This window comes from Bombus bifarius, unplaced genomic scaffold, assembly GCF_011952205.1.
Source record: "Bombus bifarius isolate JDL3187 unplaced genomic scaffold, Bbif_JDL3187 scf7180000007986, whole genome shotgun sequence".
In the NCBI taxonomy this organism is placed as follows: Eukaryota; Metazoa; Arthropoda; class Insecta; order Hymenoptera; family Apidae; genus Bombus; species Bombus bifarius.
In genome coordinates this window covers 182,349-201,749 of record NW_022884368.1, presented here as the reverse complement: position 1 = coordinate 201,749, position 19,401 = coordinate 182,349, and the positions used below count along the sequence as shown (strand labels likewise).

The window sequence follows — 19,401 nt, the reverse complement described above, 5'->3', positions numbered from 1 at the left end:
AGTGGTTAAGATCAGGCGGAGAAAATGGCCGACGGGGCGATGTTTGAAATTGCCAATAGATGGAGGGAGAATGCAGCTGCTCGAAAAGAGGTATGTGCACAGTAACAGATGTCGCGGCAGTAATGGTCGACCGAGAGTTGGCGCTCGCAGTCTTTCCGTTGTCAATAACGGACACTGGCAGTATCCCGGCACAAAATCCCGGAAACATCTCGTTCGTGAAATTCAACGAATCTTCGAATGTAATTTCGAGTCGTTGCGTTTTCGTTTTGGCGTAGTTAAAAATTCGTGGAAACAGAGCGTACTGTCGCGCGGGTTACACGAGCTACCGTTTAAACGAGAATTCGCAAAACGGGCGTGCCTTGGACACAATCGGCGACGTCCCTGACGTGAAAATACACAACGGCAAGAGGTGGTGGACAACGACAGCGAGACTGGGACTGCGGTTAAGATTGCGACAAAGAGAAGAACGAACAGCAGCGAGGATAAAGCACGGGACACCGTGTACCAGCAAAATAGGGCAGAAAAACGATAACAGCAGCGGTAGCAGCAGCGGTGACGGAAAGGGAAAAGAACGAGTTACGACGGCGGAGAGGAACGCAGCACAGCCGCGTGATTTTGAACGCGAACGCTGGCGTAACTGTCAACGGTCGGATTTCGAAGTCTCGTAAACTACACGGTCTTCGTAAGGCTTCTGTTGCCCGAGAATCGCTGCGTTTTTCTCGCGTCAACATCATCGACGTCGCGTCGTATCGTCGTCGTCGTCTTCTTCATCGCTGTCGTGTTCGATCCGGTGAAAAACCGGCCGTCTTACGATCATAGCCACGGCGTGAGAACACGACTAAATGACCATGGACCACGGCATGTACAACATTGAGACCGGCAACAGTATAAATATCAAGAGGACAGACGGTGAGTAACGTATCTTGCCAAAGTATTTTTAGACATTTTCAGACAGCCGATCGCGTGCGCGATGCCTCGCACTTTCGTTATCTACTGCCAACGAAAATCGAACACCGCTTGACCCGTTTATTTCCCCTTTTTTGTTTTCTCCCGTATACAACGAATATGCGAGCCACTTCTGTCGTCATTATCGTCGATGTCGTCGTCGTCGTCGTCGTCATCGTGTAACCGTTTTCGCCGCTCCGCGCCGCGCACACGTTTTTACCGTGAAACACCGATTCGTCGTGATTCGCACGTTGGTACAGCGATCAACTATTCCCACGGAGACGAAAGTCGTTGATAGTACGTTGATACAAGTGAATCTAGCAAACGAACCGGACAACTTACCCTTACTCGTGCAGCCGCTGCACGCCGCATGTCGCGCATCGTATATTACGTCGTATCCTCCTGTTGGCCAACTACATACATCGATATACATACGTCGCCTACTCACGTAGATGGGCATTGGGCATCGCGATGCACATACACGATAGCTACCGAGAAACGAGCAAATAGTCGCGATACGCAAGTCTATATAAGTGCAAGTTCTTGCCCTTGCGTTCCGACTGCTGACCTTTTCACGCTATATTTGTTTTCTTTTTTCCTTTTTTTAAACTTGGTTCGAGTACGGGGTTAGTCACGTCGCGCCGCGCCGGTGTGAACCAATGCGACAGACCACGCGGTCGTATCTTTCGTTCGGTCGCCGATCCTCCAGTTCCTTACCATGCGACGATCGCGTCTCGATACCAGCGATTCCGCTGCTGGCAGATGTACGGATATCCTTTCACCGCGAACGCGCTGGGCTCCTCTCGTCCGATGTAACTCGTAATGCAACGAGACCAGAACAAGAGATGCCGTCGTCTCTTTCGAATCGTTAATTGCATCCCTCCTTACGCACTTTGAATGCTTTGCAACTCCACGGATGTCCCTAGAAATACGTTCGCCACGATGCATCGGTTCTTCGTGAATCCTTCCGCGACACGGTCCTTCCCCGATCGAATGCAATCGACGTGCAATCGAAGAATACCCTGGTCGCGAGAAGGTTTGCACCGAACCAACAACGCGCTATTTTATTTACTCGCGCTCTCTCGGTGAATGAGTCAGATCGTTCGCCAAGAAAGGAGAGTCGGTTGGCCGCATCGCAGCGGCCAGAAACGATCGTTGGTCGTTACGTTCGATCGAGGAATACGCGATCGAGAACGACGATCGACGTCGCAGTAGTGTCCGCCGAGAACGGTTAGCGATAGTTGGAAAAGCGCCCGTACAGTTGCAGGAAGAAAGCGGATCGGTGACCCAATCTTGGCCACGGTAATAATATTTATAGCTTGCACCCGCCCATATAAATAGGAATACGCGTACGACTACGCGCGACAAGAATCTTCGATCTTCGATTCGTTGCGATTCTCGCGCGGCTCGCCAATTTCCCAAACGCAAATTCCATTATCTTCAATCGTGATCCAACATTACGACTCGTTACGAGTCGTTAAGAGCATTACACGCTGTCTACAGGTATTTAACGGATACCGTGTAGGACGTACTCGCGATCGAAACGCAGCTCGACGCAGCATGGCGATGCAACAAGTGGCCAGGTCCCCCGTCGTCGCGTATATTATACGTATGTTAGCGACGACGCATTTTCGAGGCGATATAATGGCACACAGTCGTCGCTATTTAGTCTTACCATAATTTATGACTGGGTGGAGGGCTCGATAAGAACCGACCTCGGCAAGCGACTCGAAGTTGCCGAACAATACGGTGCTGATGATACGTGTTTAGAGGATGCACGAGGGTATTATTATTATTACTGTTATGTAATTTACGAGATCGTTTTATTGCCAGTATTACCAAAGAATAGAGACATTGTTCAAAGTTGAAAGAATCTGGTCGCAAAGTGGCAAAGACAACGACACCTTTTGATATTAAACGGACTGTGGGGAACGGCGCGTTACTTTCTTACCCCAGAATCATCGGCATGGAGCGATATAACGATTTTGCCTTTGGCGTGATTTGTCTTTAACGCGTATATACCTCGCAACTACTCGTGAGTGGACGAGTGAACGAATGACTGGCGTTTAGCGCCGAAATAGGCCGTTTGGTCGCGGTGCAGACCTTGCCCGAAATTCGAAATCGAAATGAAAAGCGAATAGAACGACGACGCGTGGTCGATTCGCAACGACTCGCGTACACGTGGGCGCTGCATCCTTATAAGGACGCCTGTCGCGAGATGCCTTACGCCTCGCCGAACCTTACCTTTTATCCGCTCTTACGTCATCTATGAACACGTTACCTCGCTGGATATCTCCGCGAGTCTGGAGATCGACGCGTCCTCGATCGAATAACCATGCGAAACGAGAAGAAACGATCTCCCTCGCCTTAATCGATTTAAAACTTTGCATCGTGCCGAAACAGGGGAAAACCGCATTCTTCGTTTCTTACTCTCCGTTTTACGTTGCAGACCGATACTCGAATGCAATTCGATCGACTCGCGCGTCCTTCGTGCAAATCCCTCGCTACGATTCCCTTTAGCGGAAAGTTCCTCGAATTGCCGACAAACTACGCTGAATTCGTATTTGTTCCAGGTCGTGTCCACTCGGCAGTCGTTTCCGGCATTAATTGGGAACAGCGCACCGTCACCGTAGAATGGTTCGAAAGAGGAGAGACCAAAGGGAAAGAGGTACTTCGCGCGAGAACGAGCGAGACATGCAGTACGCGCGACGTTTCTAACGTTTTCGTTGTCTGTTTCGCTTTTAGGTCGAGATGGACGCGATCGTCGCCTTAAATCCCGACCTGACGAATCAAAAGACCATGGAACCACCTTCGCAGATCAACAATCACGTGTTGATTTCCAAAGCAAGGGTACGTATCGCGCGATCCTTCGATCTATCAAGCGCTCTTTCTCTTTCAAACAGCGCGCGACAACCACGGAAGACGAACCAACAGTTAGAAGAAAAGAAACGACGAAATCGCGTTTCCATCGTGTACACGTTGGAATTACGTCGCACGTGATCGAGCAATTTCAATTTCCGTGTACGTAGTGTCTTTAGGCAACCTCTCATCCGCGTTCGTTGTTTCGGTGAGAGACACGTGTCTCGTAGCTTTGGCGCGACTCGCGTCGAATCGCTACCGATCGAGCGTGCGACCACGTTCAACGTCGCGACTCTCGCGTCGTTCCTCCTACTAACACGATTACATCTTTTTTTCCTCCATGGACGCTGCTCATTATCACGGATTTGGGTCTGCGATGGATCATCACCGATATCGGGTCTCTCCCGTCCGAAACCGATCGCATCCCCCAATACGACCTCGCATCGTCGTGTCATCGTCCCGCGTTCCCGCAATCTCTACCGGCACCACTTCTTCTCGACGATTCACGCTCGTCGATCCTCCTCCGCCCCCTCCTAATATCGTCGCGGTCGTAGTTTCTCTTCGAATCGTATCTGGTTCGAATTACGTGTTCGATTGAAATCGCGCGCGCCATCAAATTCGAACGAAAAGCAGGATTCTTCGGGCGAAGAGGACGAGGGGGTGGATGAGTCGGAGAACCAAGAGGAGGGCTCCCTTGGACGGCACGGCGGTCATACCGCAAGAAACGGCCTTGCATCCGCAACGCTTCCTGTACGAGTCGTTACTGCTCTTTCGGTAAACGCGCGAAACCCACGCTCCTTTCCTCCCACCCTGGTACTCCTTTGTATTTCCTTTATCCTTAAAGCACACGCACTCACACGTAAACGCTCGGCTTTACTTTGTTTTATCCTCCTTCTCTCTTTGCCGTAAAGTTAGAGATTTACATCGGTCCAGTAGCATTGCGGTCCACTAGTCCAGTCCAGCACTGGATCGTAACTGTAATATGGCAAACAGTGTTTCGATTCCAGTACAACGTCGTTATCCCAGCGAGCAATCCAGTCCAACTCCTGGATCGAAACTCTACTTTTCGAATCACATCGGGAACACAATATTCCAACGTTACTGGAGTCGCGTAGACGACTCGATAACCAGTGCTGGCTGAAGCGTAGTACGGTGCATTCATTGTCACGACGATTTACCAACGATTTTCCAGTGCTTCGTCTGTTTAAACGAGACTGGAATACCGTAGACACGAACCTATTTTCAGTCAAAGAACTAGAACGTAATCGCTTGATCCAGTAACTGGATTGATGTAAACTCAGCTTTAACGTCAGCGTTTTTCTCTCCCTCCCCGTTTATTTTCCATTCCCTTCTCTCTATGCTACTTTGCAACGTTTCGAGGATCGATCGCACTCGATACACTGCGCCACCTCTGTCGCCAACAACCACGCGCCTGATACCGGTTTCCTCACCTTATTTTGCGTTTCCTTCTTTTTAAGCTCGTTTCTCGTCGGAACATTGCGATTCGTTCTAAAACGACGTTGTCGTCGTTGTCGTCGTCGTCCCACGCACGCTTCCTATCGTTTCCTCGCTTCTCGCGTTCTCGCATTACCGTGCCTTTCGTTCGATCGAACGTCGGACGTCGAACAACGAGTTTGACGTCCGTCAAATTCCGATGTCTCGTCTCGCTTTCTTTTCTACCACGTTCGTTCGATTTACGTTTCCTTTGCTTTTTACCGCGAAACATCGATTCTGTTCCGACTACGGCGTTGTTGTACGTATGCACGTACGTACGGAATTACGTTTTATCGATTTCGATTCGTACATTTTGCACTCGCTTTTCGGTCAACGTTTTTTAGACGACGTATTATACCCACGCTCGACTATCGACCAACGTTTTATTTAACTTACCATCTCCTTTCATTGTATTCGTTTATTTATTTACTTATCTCTCTTATCATTGGTTATTTTCGAACACCATCGAATTACAGAATATTGAACTTTATGTAATACTTGAATAACTCGTATTGAAATTTTCTTTGACGACGTTACGATATGTTTTCTGTTTCTTTTTTCAGCATTCAACCAAGCCGTCGATTCCAGTAAAAGGTATGTCGTACGCGGGCAAACGTTACGTACGTATAATGGTTTGCACGAATAAGAGAAGTCGCGTTATCGTTTGTTAATCTGACGAATCGATCGAGCTGATGTCGCGCGAACGCAAAAGTCGTTTATTTTTGCACGATTGGTCAACGGCGATCGATGCAACGTTCTCACGCGCGTTTCGCCGTGTTGCGATCGTTTCGCGCCGCGTTTACTATGTCGTGGTCACTAACTCTGGACGGATCGATTTGCCAAGCGATGGCGAATGAAGTACGCGTGGTGTAACGGCGATGTCAGCGTCGTGTAAAAGAAGCACCACCAGTGGCAACGAGCGGCGGTGCGCGAGTGTTCACGCTCCAAACTATCGATGCTCTTGCGCCGTATGCAAAGGCACGCAAGGGCAAGGACCTCGACGGACGATGCGCTACGTATTAAACGAACAGAGTATATAATCGGGTCGTGCGATTCGAGCCTACGTTTCTTCCATTCTTGTACACTCTCGTCTACTTTCTCTTCCTCTCTCTCTCTCTCTCTCTCTCTCTCTCTCCCTCTCCCTCTTCCTCACCCATTCACAGACGCACACACGTCTTTCCTTCCTTCCTTCCTCGTTTCTTTCTTCATTTCTTTCCGTCTATTCTTTCTGTCGATTCTACGAATTCACCTTGTTCACCGCGGTCATCGCCATGAGGTTCGATCCGTTGGGCTACTGTTTCGGAAGAAAAAATAAGATCAACGGCACCGAGGATGGGAAGACCGAGGAATTGGTTGAAGCCATCTCGGAGCAGGTCTCGGCACACGGTAACACACACACACACACGCGCGCGCGATTCTCTCGATACGCGCTATCGCGTCTGAATTTTGTTTATTTTCCCGCGAGAGTCGGTCCACCGAGCAGACTGCGCGAACACGTTCGTTCGATTCGACCCCGAAACTTGAACACATCACGCGACTGATGTATACTTTGCAGCGGGTTCCAACAGACAATTGTCGCGACAAACGGGTCGGCCAACCAATATAATGCCACCCGGTGTCACTGTGAATGGACACGGTGATTCTGTGGCTGGATTAACGAGCCGCCGGGAATTGGAGAACATCCCACCGACACCTACGTCAACGGCCGCTTCCTTCAATGCCTCGATGGCAGCGCAGGCCAAGCAAAAGCAACAACAGCTACAGTCTCAGCAGCAGCAGCAGCAGCAACAACAGGTACAAGCGGACAACGGGCGAGTTAGACGGTCGAATGTGGTCAAAGAGGTCGAGAGGCTGAAGAAGAACCGCGAGGAAAGAAGGCAGAGGCAAGCGGAGTTAAAGGAGGAGAAGGAAGCTCTGATGAACTTGGATCCTGGTAATCCGAATTGGGAATTTCTTGCTATGATAAGGTCAGTCCCGATTCTTTCTTTTCTCGGGTGATACCATTCAAGACCGTTGACGTCTTTCCGTCGACAGGGAATACCAGAACAGCATCGAATTCAGGCCCCTTCGAGAAACGGATAGCGTGGAGGACCATCAAATTACAGTGTGCGTCAGAAAGCGTCCGTTGAACAAGAAGGAGATCGCGCGCAAAGAGGTAGATGTGATCAGCGTGCCTAGCAAAGATCAGATGGTGGTTCACGAGCCGAAAGCCAAAGTCGATCTAACCAAATACTTGGAGAACCAAATCTTTCGATTCGATTACGCGTTCGATGAAACTTGCAACAACGAGATCGTCTACAAGTACACTGCTAAACCTCTGGTGCAAACCATTTTCGAAGGTGGGATGGCAACGTGTTTCGCTTACGGTCAAACGGGAAGCGGTAAAACGCATACCATGGGAGGCGATTTTAACGGAAAGACACAGGATTGCAAAAGAGGCATATACGCGATGGTAGCCAAGGATGTGTTTAAATGCCTCAAGCTTGTTAAGTATCGTCCGTTGAATCTGGTCATTTCCGCGAGCTTTTTCGAAATCTACTCTGGCAAGGTGTTCGATCTATTGAAGGACAAAGAGAAGCTGCGCGTTCTAGAAGATGGCAAGCAACAGGTACGCTTATACGCGTTTACTTGTTCTCTTTTCCCGTTTAGCTCGTTCCTATCTTTTCCCGTCCCGTAGGTGCAAATACTCGGATTAACGGAAAAGGTGGTGGAGACTTGCGACGAAGTGTTGAAGTTGATACAGCACGGAAACAGTGCCAGAACGAGTGGTCAAACCAGTGCAAATTCCAACTCGTCGCGATCCCATGCCGTTTTCCAAATCACAGCACGGATACCGGGTACGCTCAAGGTTCACGGAAAATTCTCTCTGATCGATCTTGCTGGTAACGAGAGGGGAGCAGACACGTCTTCCGCCAACAGACAAACCCGTGAGTTTCGCGTAATTTCCCCTATCTGTGGTTGAAGGTCCACCGGTGAAACGTGTGCAAAGATGATCGCGTTGTTCACAGGTATGGAGGGTGCCGAGATCAACAAGTCACTGTTGGCGTTAAAAGAATGTATCCGCGCGTTGAGTCGCAAAGGAACGCATCTGCCATTCAGAGCTAGCAAGTTGACGCAAGTATTGAGGGACAGCTTCATCGGTGAAAAGTCGAAAACTTGCATGGTAACAGATTTGCGTTTCTCGCATAGCGGATCCATTTGAACGAACCGCGCACGTTCTTACCACCGCTCTTCCCTTGTTCGCAGATAGCTATGATCAGTCCGGGAATGAGTTCTTGCGAACATTCGTTGAACACGCTCAGATATGCGGATCGAGTGAAGGAGTTGGCCGCGACTGATCCAACGGAAATGAAAGTTTCCCCGACGGACGACGAGCGGGAATTAAAGATCGAGGAACAGTCGAACAACAGCGTATTGTCGGATAGCGATTTGGCACAGCTTCGGTCTCTGAACGTAAGACAAAAAATAGAATTTCCGCGTCAGCTCGGGCTTCCGAGTTTCGAGACGGACCGGTTCTTCCACTTACTCGGTCGACTCTCTTTTTTTTTTCTTTTTTAACAGGAGGGTGAGATTTCACAAGACCTTTACACGTTCCACGAAGCGGTATCTGCGCTGCAAATGTTGGAGGAGGAAGTCCTAGACACGCACAAAATGGTCATGGACCATACGACCAGATTCCTGGATGGCGCGCGTAATGTGTTCAGTACGACCCACGAAGTTGATTATGACCAAGAAGGTAAGACGGCGTTTCCGCGTTTGTTTCAACTGATTCCGAACCCTTGTATTCGAGCGTGTCTTCGCTCTCCCGGCCGCGTCCGCGCACACACACTCGCAAATGCACGCACACACGCATTTACGTACGCATGTACGCACGCGTAATCGTTTCTATTTTCAGAATTTTTCAACTTCAGTTTACGCCTCTTGTTCCGACATGCAAATGTTTCTCTTCTCTTTTGCATGCGTAATATCTTTCCTCTCTATACTTCCGTTCGTTTCGTTTCTTAAGCGGATCGATCTTTTCTGCTTTGTTTATCATTTTGCGTTTTCTTTTTTTTTGTTCTTTTTTTTTTCTTTGTTTTTTCTTTCCTCTTAATTCTCGATTTCTTAACGATTTTTCGATGACACGATAACGCATGCCTGTTCGCCTCGTCGCGTCCGTCTGTCCAAAAAGCTATACTACGAGCGCTACCGTACTTTTGTTTTCGGTCTCTCGTTCGTACCCGTTTATCGATCGGACAATGTCTCGGTACCCCGCGACAGAACCTAATACGGTGAAACACGAGGAGCAAAAAGGGTGGGGCACCAAGCGTTATTGTGTATGTGGAATTTTGCGACAGATTCACGCGGTAAAGATAAGGCAAAGGCAAGCTGCCCGTTAGAACCGAACTTAGAGGACGAGAGGACAACGACGACGACGACGACAACGTCAACGACAACGATGATGGTGGCTGAGCCAGTAGACAACGATAACCGCGACTCTACCGGCGGTGACGCGTGGTCCAACCTAAATAAACTCGTCGATACAACGACAAAGAATTCGTTAAAATCTCCTTGGAAGGACGAGGTCGAGTGTCAAAATGACACGAGTTCGTGCGATAGCGACTACGAATCGTTGAACGTTACTCGAACGACGCGCGTCGCGGCGAACACGGTCGGTATCGATCCACGTGTATCGTGCATCGAAAATGTTTCGAAGAAGAACAGTTTGCACGCGTATTCCGTTGCATACAGCGACAACTGGGCTCGGACAGTGAACCGCGCGCAACGATACAAACGGTCTACCGGTGGGAAAAAGAGCGTACAAAAATATCATTGGTCTGGCACTTTCAATCGAGACGGCGTCAAAAAATATTCTTCGCCTCTCGGTGAGAAAACGAGCGATGCCAAGAGGCGTCGTTTCGGCGAGATGAACGTCGTGGCCGACTCTAATTATAATTACAACTTGGATGCCTTCGACGATGAAAAGACAGCAAAGAAGACGAAACTGTTTGACGGTGATAAATTCAACTTGGACGATGAAAGCGGCGACAGAAACGAGGACGCGACACGTTGGCCCGATCGTCGATCGTTCGCGAATCTTTCCAAACGCGATACAATGCCACTTAATACGTCATGGCGGAATTGGCTGACTCGCGAACACGGGCAGGAAGATCATCGTTATCAACGAGACGAGTCTATCGAACGAGACCATCTAAACGCAAATTCGTCAAAACGAAGTCAACGAAACGACCACAAAGAAGAGAACCGACCCACCCTCGATGAAACACGACGCCCTTCCGAATCCCCCTACCGCGTCGACGATGACGACAGTCGATCGACGATCATCGATCGCTATGAAATCACACTCTCCACCGTCTACGTTCGTAAATCTCGTACGTCGATCGACGATCGATCCACCTGCAAATTTTTTAATTTTCTTTTGTCGTTTTTTAAAAATGTTATCCTCTTTATCTTCTTACCCAGCCTGTACATGATCTTTTTCATTTACGTGAAAAGAACGGAGGAGCCATAAGCATTTTGTTTCCGCGCACCTTTATCCGTTATAAGGGACCAACGATGTTTCTTCTTCCGTTTTTTTCCTTATTATTCATTTTATACTTTCCTATCGACGATATCGTTACTTTTATGCTTTAACGCGAAGCTTTTAACGTTACAATCGAAGGAGCGAGAGACCGGTTTGCAATATCATTCAATCGATCAGTTGAACCGATATTTCATTCACGGGTACTAGACAAATCGCTGGCGACGAGTACGTTTGTTTTTACAAGCCGAGTCAGCGAAATTTTGTTTGGTCGAGAACGAAACCGATACGGAAGCGAATCTCGTAAAATCTAAGGAAAAATGTATACACGTAATATGTATATATAGGAACAAGAAACGAGGCATACGCGTTGTCATTGAGCGCGTTCGGCGCCCAAAAATCATTGTTTTTTAGCTATCTGTAAAAGAATACAAAGGCTCGAACAGCAGCTGCAACAACAACAACAACAGCAACAACAATGACACGTTTGAACGTAACGTCACAAACCCTTGCAGATTTGAGACGGAAAAGAACAAAGTTTGAGTCGCCCAACCTGAGGAGGTTCTATTTACGTAGACGTCTGATAGAGAGAAAACAGTTTTCCGACGGTACGAAATTATTCGATTCAAAATCATATATAAAGTCGCCTGTCAAAAGTTGCTTACTTTAATACCGCACCAGAGATCTACATATGTACTAATTACGCGTTCAGGGGTCACGATTCGCGAAGGCATCATTACCGCATCGACATTTACATCTACATCGCCGACGTCTCCGATAAGAGTAATGCTTGCTTTTAAGCCGCGATTTTCGATAAATCTATCGCAATATATATATGTATAATATAAATACGTATCGGCAGTAGTACCTAAGCGTAAACGACACTAAGCCGAGCACGGAACTGAACGGAACGCACTGGATTGAGAAACTACTGCGCCAGTAATTACAATCGGATACAGAGCAACGTGTATTTTTTTCTTCCGTTCATCGAACTGGTAAGCCGCGATATCGATTTACGCGTCGATTCTACTCTATCCTGTCTATTCTTCCTTCTCTTATCTGGCCCTTTCTTCTCCGTTTAACGAATCTCCGTGCATCTTTAAAAATATCGCGATAGTAACCGAGCAATTGATTCTAGCGCGAAAATTCCTCTATATGTACAATACACATTAAGCTGTTAATAAATATTAGTTTTATGGAATCTTGATATAACGGCATTGTTTTTTTCGCATTAACTACTACTATTATGGCCTGTGATACAAATGGACTAATAATACGCGGCACGCCTCGCTCCATAAGATACATCACGAAATCTGTACGTGAATTGTTGCATTTTCCGAGTAACCGGAACGCTTTGAATACACACTAACGTAATCGATCGAGTTCGATTCGTAGCGTGGCCCAATTTGCCTGAAAATTTCCAGACGATCGTTATGTTTGGGTCGATCGTTTCGAAACGCATGAAACGTAAACGCGCCCCGCCGCTGCGGCAAATTCATACCGAGTCGTGCTTACGTTCATTCGCAAACTCACCAGATCCTTTCCCGTTTGCTATTTTGCAAAACGGCAAATCACTGAAATCGACCACTGAAAACGTGTTGTTTGTTGCAGAATATGCCCAAAAGTGGGAACAGCTATTGGTGCAGCAGCGTGATATCTTGAACGCCGCAATCGATCAAGTCAGTCAGTTTCGTGGACAATTGTTGCAAGAAGAACAGATCAGCCAGAAGATGACGCGAACTCGTAACTCACGATATAATTAACGTGGATTAGTTTACGCGCGCGCGTCACAAAGAGAGAGAGAGAGAGAGGGTGAAGAGAGAGAGAGAGAGGGGGGAAGAGAGAAACGCGAGTGAATGAAGGAACGAATGAGTAAGCGAGCGAGTGGATGAGCGAGAGAGAAAGACGGAAAGACGAGGGCACGAAGAAGCATCTTACGATTACGATAACGATAAGGTGATGGCGATGGCGGTGGATGGCAGTGGGTGAAGATGGCATAATCAAAGGAAAGAGAATACCAGTAAACCATCTGAGCGTTCGAATACCATTTGTTTTCTCAGCATCGCTGTTACCATGACTCGTCGCATCAGCTTTCCGTTCGCGTTCCTTTAACTGCAAACGAACCCGTTTAACGATACCGAAGTTCCTTTTCCTCTCCTCTTCGGTTTGCGACCGATCATCGATGATTCGAAAGCACGAAATACTCGCGTTTCACATGCTCGACAATGAACCGACAATGAAAATATCGAGTAACAAAATGAACTGTGGCCGACAGACGATCATCGTCCGTCCATATTCTTTCGCAAAATCGTTTACCGTATTTCCTCTCCTCTTTTTGCCCGTCTTTCTCCCTCTGCTTCTCTCCTCTTTTCCGATCGCTAGCTTTTTCTTCTAATTGTTCATGATGCAGCACGCACCTAAATCATAGCACGTATCGTCGTACGTACAGAATCGATCGTGCCCCGCGCGCGCTTTATTTTACTCGTAACTAACGTCTCCTTAGCGTTCGTTTTGAACGATGCTGCTGCATTCGTCGGACGATAAATCCGCACATACGCAGATCACTGGGTGCGATCAAATCGACAATCGTATGTACGTACGTACGAACCGAAAACCTAATGAATCAATGCACGCGCGTCTACGATTATCCAAGATGAGCTGTTTTGTGTTACCTCCATGCGTCTAAAAGAAGAGAAACACGCTAAACAAGATATCCTTTAAGGACAGCATATCCTTCTCTTCCTTCTAACAAACTTTTCGATTCGTTTCTCACCGAGATACTTTAGACGAAGATTCTCGGTTGATTGCCTAATTTATATTGCCAAACTTGAATTGCCCGATTTCAGATGGATTGAATTTTAGAAGAAATATATAAATGTACATCTGTTAAAAAGAGTACTTTCTCTTTCCGTCGAAAAGTTGGAATAAATAAAAAAAGAAGAGTTCTTATACCGCATACGCGTATTCGTCTAATCTCTCGTGTATTTGTACGGCCGTGGTTCGTTAAACGCGTATTTTCAACATTGACTTTGCTAGATCGTTTAATCTCGTAATCGTCCCTGTCTTAATCAAAAAATCTCAGTTTATTTAAAGAATCCCACGTTTCGACAGAAATTGTAAGTTAACTCGTCTATGGTAAGCGATCGCGACCACCCTTCACCACCCTTGCGATTAGTATACGCGTTTCGCGAAATAAGTTTATAATGTAAGTACCAAGTTTCGTACAACGTTAATTCTTGTGTATACCATAGTCTCAGCAATTACTAAATTTCTGCATGTCAAGTTGACGCGATTTCAAAAAGTATACCATTTCGTTGTTCGCTTTTGAGTACTCTTTTTTTTTTACAATTTTGCCTGTTTTTATTTATTTTTTCTTTTTTTTAACTTGAGAATCTTAAAATCCATGTAACAATTTCTATCTTACTTGCCGTCGTTTGGTTTCGTTCCTACCGTTTTCAGATTTTACGGTGAAGCGAATTTTCACAGACACGCTTCGCGAACTTACGAATGCATGCGCGCGTCTTTTCTTGCCAAAACGACAATGTCCAGCGCGTTTTGCGATCGATCCGATTTTTATGGATTTAATCGAAAGTGGGACCGAGTACGACATAGCAGGCAAGCAGGAACGAAGAGAGAACGAATGTGCATGTGCACGAGCGAGTGTATGCGTGTATGTACGATGCTATTGAGCGAATGAGCGAATGCGAGAAGATAGAGGGAAGAACGAATGTGTGTGAAATCGATAGGTCGTCAACTTACGTTGTTGGCTAAATATGATTTTTATAGAAATGTATTTATATAGATAAAACTACATCGTTATATCGCATTAAAAAAAAAAAGGAGAGATTTGCACGTTTAGCGTAAAGATTTTGTTCACTCGTGATACATATTTGGATCGAACACGCTTGAAAACGATGGGAATTATCTCTGTATCGTTTCTTTCGCCAACAAAGCGTCAATAATGTTTTATTAGACGTAAAAAAATTAAAGTTTCGTAGCAATCGAGCGTTCAATACTTCTTTGCCTTATTATTAATCGCACTATAGAATCGAATAGCGAGATAAGAAAGAAAACGTTCGAATCGGTGGATTGGATACTTTGATACGATAGTGGCAGCAACATCGTTACGATCGGCATTAAACGTATCAGGCTACAACGGCGATACTCTACTTTTTATAAAAAAAGGGAGAAAAATCTGCCGACGAAACTAAACAAAGGATTGAACAGAGACAATGATACAAATGATACGCTATTTGTCTTAATCTTTCACTTTCTTTGTCATATGCGTATCAAACGAAATACCCAACCCAGTTGTTTGATAAATAAACTATATATATATATATGTATATTTATAATCGACTTAAAGCTAGCCGATCAAATGGCAAGTTCGTTTATCGTACTGACTACATTAATTGTTTTTGCGTAGATGATGGTAAAAAGAATATACCAACGTAAAGATTTAGAAAATAATGGATTTATTAAAAGTCGCGTACGTATTTACGTGGTATCGCAAGTAGCTCGACCAGCGAGTAGCGATTACGCATCTGACCTTAAATTTATACGCGACGTTTTCAACATACATTCCATATCGATGTTTAAAATTCGCCTAATTAAATATTAACTTACGTATATTCCTAAATTAGATCACAGTCTTTGATTGGGTTTCACACGATTTTCCGTTTTTCGACTGTCTTGGCGCATACGATAAAAAGCAAGAGAAATTATAAATGGAAGCATACCGGGTCGTATGGGGGAAAATGCGTCGGTAATCGCGAACGCATGTACGTCGACGGATCGTTGAGGAAAACAAATCAAGAAAAGATCTAGTTAACGAAAGGGAAAGTGTGTGCGCGGCCATGTACACTTAATGACATAGGTAACAAAACTGTAGAAACGGGCCGAATGTTCAATTCGTTAGATGGGAGCAAAAGGCAAAAGGAGGACAAACATTCGCAATTCCAAGGAATAGGTTGGAGGCTCGCAAAACCGAGTTTCCGATTTAAATACAAAGAGCGTTGTTGCAGACGGAACAGAGGTAAACGAATAGTTCAGCGAATCCAGATCTTTGGTTTAACGAACGTTAACGATACTTGGAAACGTGTAGCGTACATTGGAAAAGCCGACCGAGACTATTAGCCAGTGTCAAAGGCATTGGTAACGCTATCCGTCGCCACGTCATCCTCCAAAACGATGGTATCGCGTCGTTCGGTGAACAAGGTATCTTGACTAAGCGCGGGAACCTGCCTAGAGAATTCGCTGGTTGCCCACAAGAACAGGTCCAACGTTTGTTCCGTGCATTCTGCTATAAATCGTACAAACGGTCGGACATCGCCGGTATTCGCTATTTGAAGATTCTCATAATACGTGTGCCGATGCTGCTTGTGGATAATAACTGGAGGATAACCAGCTTGCATAAGAATCATGTTCATAAGCAAACGAGACGTTCTACCATTACCATCAGAAAACGGATGTATATGTACCAACTTGTAATGCGCTAGAGCAGCGTATCTAGAAAAGAAGAAAGTAAACGACGATTATTTGCGATATATTCGGTCAGATGGTATGGTTCAGGATGGAAATGAGTGAGGAAATAAGTAGTTATATACCTGACTGGATGCATTCGAATAGCTCTTTCGCTGTTTAACCATAACGCGAATTCTTCCATAAGATAATGGATATCTCCTGGACCAGGAGGTACATGACCACCAACGTACACTTGTGTACGTCGAAATTGACCACCTCGAACGGGATCCACGTGTCCTAAAACACGCATATGAATTTCTAATATATCCTTAATGGAAATCGATCCCATCCTGTTGACCAGGGTCGCGTTGATGTATTTCATTGCAGCGTCCAAGCCGAGAATCTCGTTGTGCTCATCGATGCTTTTACCAGCAACAGCGGTACGCGTTTCAACGATCGCCCGGGTCTGAGCTAAATTCATTGTGTTCCCCTCGATGCCAACTGTATGATATATATGCTGAAAATAAGCCTCCTTCTTTGCTCGTATCAAGGCGGCATTGTTATCAGGAATCGTGGACAGTGTGTTTCTTTTTTCGTCTATACGTCGCAGCATTCTTCGATCCAACTCTTCGACTACTCGAGCCGTTCTTTGACTGTTTATCAGTGCACCTTCGTGGTTCGGTTGAAAACTCAATGCACGCACATAATATTCGTTTGCTTTGATAACATCGTTCTGTGTGTGCTCCAAAAACTCGCCGTAATGATTCAAGATATCTGGGTGGCGGGGTGCTAAAGCCACGGCATGCTGAAACAATTTGATCGCTTTCTTTTGTTTGCCCGACAATTTCATCTCCAATGCCAGATACAGCGAGGTTAAAGCTTCCGCGGTGGATGTCGCGCTATTCTCAATTTCCAATTGATGACGCAGCTCAGTCCTTGGCAACGCTAAATCCAAGGTACCTTCGTCGTACACGTTTAACTCACCTTCCGTCGGCAGCGGTATAAATACATGACGATAGTCGTGATCTAAAAGAATAACTACCATAACTATCAAAGTACCGAAGTTGGACAGTCCACGAAAGGGTCTATCTAGCTGGCACAAATCGTACGAGTTACACAGAAACTTGGGATAAACTTACCCGGTAAATATTTCAGGAAACCACGAATGTATTGAGACAGTAAGGTGCCGATGACAGCAACAGCAATTCCTGACACGAAAACGAAAAGCACGACTAGGCGATTCGCCGTCATGCTCATAGCGACATTTGCATTCTGCTTTTCGGTTCTTCTATCTTTTACGTATCCAAGTTTCTCGTCGTAGAACGCGTAACAAAACTTTTCACGCGACAGCAACATCGTGTTTTTACCAAATGCTCGACCAAATAATATCCCTTTCGATCGACAGCGAGTCGCAACATACTCTCAAATTTTTCCCAACACGTTTTACTCCTTGATCCGCACCAGGGACAAAATAACGCATTGCTTCGTTCGACATCTCGAACATGTGTTACTTTTCGATTGGTCTAGTTTTCAATGCAACCAATCGATTCTCTCTCAATTTCTCGCAGATGTCACTAGCATCGATCGTTACAAGTCTGGAAGATAGCGCCCTCGTATCGAAGCACGTATTCGCAAGATGAACGCGTCGCCGCGCTTAAAGATTCAAAATAGCGCTATTTGATTTTCGATCGGCTCGCTACAATCTACTCGAATATAAAACGCAATAGGGAACTCGTACATTTTATAAAATCGAGTAGAAGATGCGTTACGCACTTTCGTTTGAACGTATCTTAAAGGGAAGGAAATTTGACGAGACGTGTCTGCAATAATCGAAAGAGGATCGAGAACCATACGAGATAAGACGAAACGAGGTAAAGAAAGGGTAAACGATGCGAGACAAAAGATGGTAATAACGTGACAAGATGAAATAAGACGAGTCAAGCGTTAAGAGCAAGAGCGTCGAGGCTAGGCGAAAGGATGTATGGCTAGTTGGGAGACAGTGCAAGTCAGGATCTGGCGAAAGAGAAGGTGGGGGAATGATGCGAATGAACAAGAAGGCGAGGTAAGTCAGTCGATGCAAGCGAATAATAGTCGAAACGACCCTGAAACCGAGGCCATCGTTGTTCGTTGGCCCGAACAACACGCAAGCAGCACATTCGTTTCTCTTTATGTTCGGTTCGCGGGCTTCGATCTCGCGCATCGCATTACCTGCAAACACAACCATTGCGGTAAATATCTACGGTCCAGTCACCGAAAACATGTAAATCAACGCATCATTGGCTTTTTCTCTTTCTCTTTAATAATTCTGAAACAAATTATCGTCTGAAATACATACATACATATAATTTTTATGCGTGACTTTTCGCATCTCGCTGTAGCGAGCATCGATAAAGCGTCGGACAAACTTTGCACGTAGTTTACTGTTTCTGCGCCAGATGACGCTATATGCGAGCTTAGTGTTTCGAGTTTCAATCGTTCGCGGAAAACGCGTTCATTTCGTGCCTTAGGTTTTACCGTTGACCGTTCAGACAGTAAGCTTTCATTCGGTAAGCTTAATCGCGAAAAACCATAAACTACGCAAACTTCCTTCCATCGTTCATGGGTGCGTCTGACAACACGAACGCAGAGATCGGTGGTTTCGTTTTTCCTTCTCGTAAAGTTTACATAAACATCGTAAGTTTTGGCTATACTCGAACAGCAGCAGTCGAACGAAAGGAGACGCCAAACAGAAAGCAGACGCTACAATACACACAGAAACGTTCTTTTCTCCCCTAGAAGTTGTTCGTAGCAGCGACCGGTTCTGCTCTAATTGCGTTACCCACGAGTACTCAGAACCCTTCGTTCTTCCGTTATGGTTCCCTATTTTTCAATCGAATCGACCAACTAAATAAACTACGACGGAGCATAATCCTGAAACGCGAAAAAGTAATCGCCTTTCGTTAATATACATCGATATTAATAAATACATATATAGAACATAGACAGGTCTCTTTCGGTCACATTTGATTGGTCGGTCCGTATATGTATATATATATATACATAGTGCGTATAAGCTACGAGCAGGCTTATGCGATTTCGCATCGCCCTTGGTCCGTACGCTCGATTCATCATCGTCGCGT

The 19,401-nt window shown here is 45.9% G+C and overlaps 2 protein-coding genes across 10 annotated transcripts; one reads left to right on the top strand and one right to left on the bottom strand.

The window, feature by feature from the left end:
• The first annotated feature begins 120 nt into the window (after window positions 1-120).
• Window positions 121-14,825, top strand: LOC117204999 (kinesin-like protein KIF2A). Of its 8 annotated transcripts, none has more exons than XM_033443002.1 (13): window positions 128-909; window positions 3,519-3,613; window positions 3,691-3,795; window positions 4,438-4,578; window positions 5,862-5,892; window positions 6,854-7,265; window positions 7,333-7,906; window positions 7,976-8,225; window positions 8,307-8,461; window positions 8,545-8,751; window positions 8,860-9,034; window positions 11,335-11,427; window positions 12,431-14,825. In XM_033443002.1, the coding sequence occupies exons 1-13, from the start codon at window positions 843-845 to the stop codon at window positions 12,580-12,582; spliced, it is 2,457 nt and encodes an 818-aa protein (XP_033298893.1). In that variant the 5' UTR covers window positions 128-842; the 3' UTR covers window positions 12,583-14,825. The 8 variants fall into 8 exon arrangements, with proteins under 8 accessions (XP_033298889.1, XP_033298890.1, XP_033298891.1 ...); XM_033443003.1 differs by lacking the exon at window positions 12,431-14,825 and adding an exon at window positions 11,532-11,730; XM_033442998.1 differs by lacking the exons at window positions 11,335-11,427; window positions 12,431-14,825 and adding an exon at window positions 9,636-10,874 and having other exon boundaries at window positions 121-909.
• Window positions 14,826-15,276: 451 nt separating this feature from the next.
• LOC117205004 (protein adenylyltransferase Fic) lies at window positions 15,277-17,813 on the bottom strand. Of its 2 annotated transcripts, none has more exons than XM_033443014.1 (3): window positions 17,422-17,813; window positions 16,426-17,320; window positions 15,277-16,327 (listed from the first exon to the last, which is right to left on the bottom strand). In XM_033443014.1, exons 1-3 carry the CDS (start codon window positions 17,636-17,638, stop codon window positions 15,952-15,954), a joined length of 1,488 nt encoding a protein of 495 aa, XP_033298905.1. In that variant the 5' UTR covers window positions 17,639-17,813; the 3' UTR covers window positions 15,277-15,951. The 2 variants fall into 2 exon arrangements, with proteins under 2 accessions (XP_033298905.1, XP_033298906.1); XM_033443015.1 differs by having other exon boundaries at window positions 16,426-17,308; window positions 17,422-17,810.
• Window positions 17,814-19,401: the final 1,588 nt, after the last annotated feature.

What these genes read in the sequence shown, in the direction of transcription:
- LOC117204999 (XM_033442998.1), top strand. Translation starts at nt 843, where the DNA reads ATGACCATGGACCACGGCATGTACAACATTGAGACCGGCAACAGTATA. An exon ending in TGTTGATTTCCAAAGCAAGG is followed by an intron (nt 3,796 to 4,437) that starts GTACGTATCGCG and finishes AACGAAAAGCAG; the next exon opens with GATTCTTCGGGCGAAGAGGA. An exon ending in GCCGTCGATTCCAGTAAAAG is followed by an intron (nt 5,893 to 6,853) that starts GTATGTCGTACG and finishes TATACTTTGCAG; the next exon opens with CGGGTTCCAACAGACAATTG.
- LOC117205004 (XM_033443014.1), bottom strand. Translation starts at nt 17,638, where the DNA reads ATGTTGCTGTCGCGTGAAAAGTTTTGTTACGCGTTCTACGACGAGAAA. An exon ending in TTTCCTGAAATATTTACCGG is followed by an intron (nt 17,321 to 17,421) that starts GTAAGTTTATCC and finishes TAGTTATGGTAG; the next exon opens with TTATTCTTTTAGATCACGAC. An exon ending in ATTCGAATGCATCCAGTCAG is followed by an intron (nt 16,328 to 16,425) that starts GTATATAACTAC and finishes CTTCTTTTCTAG; the next exon opens with ATACGCTGCTCTAGCGCATT.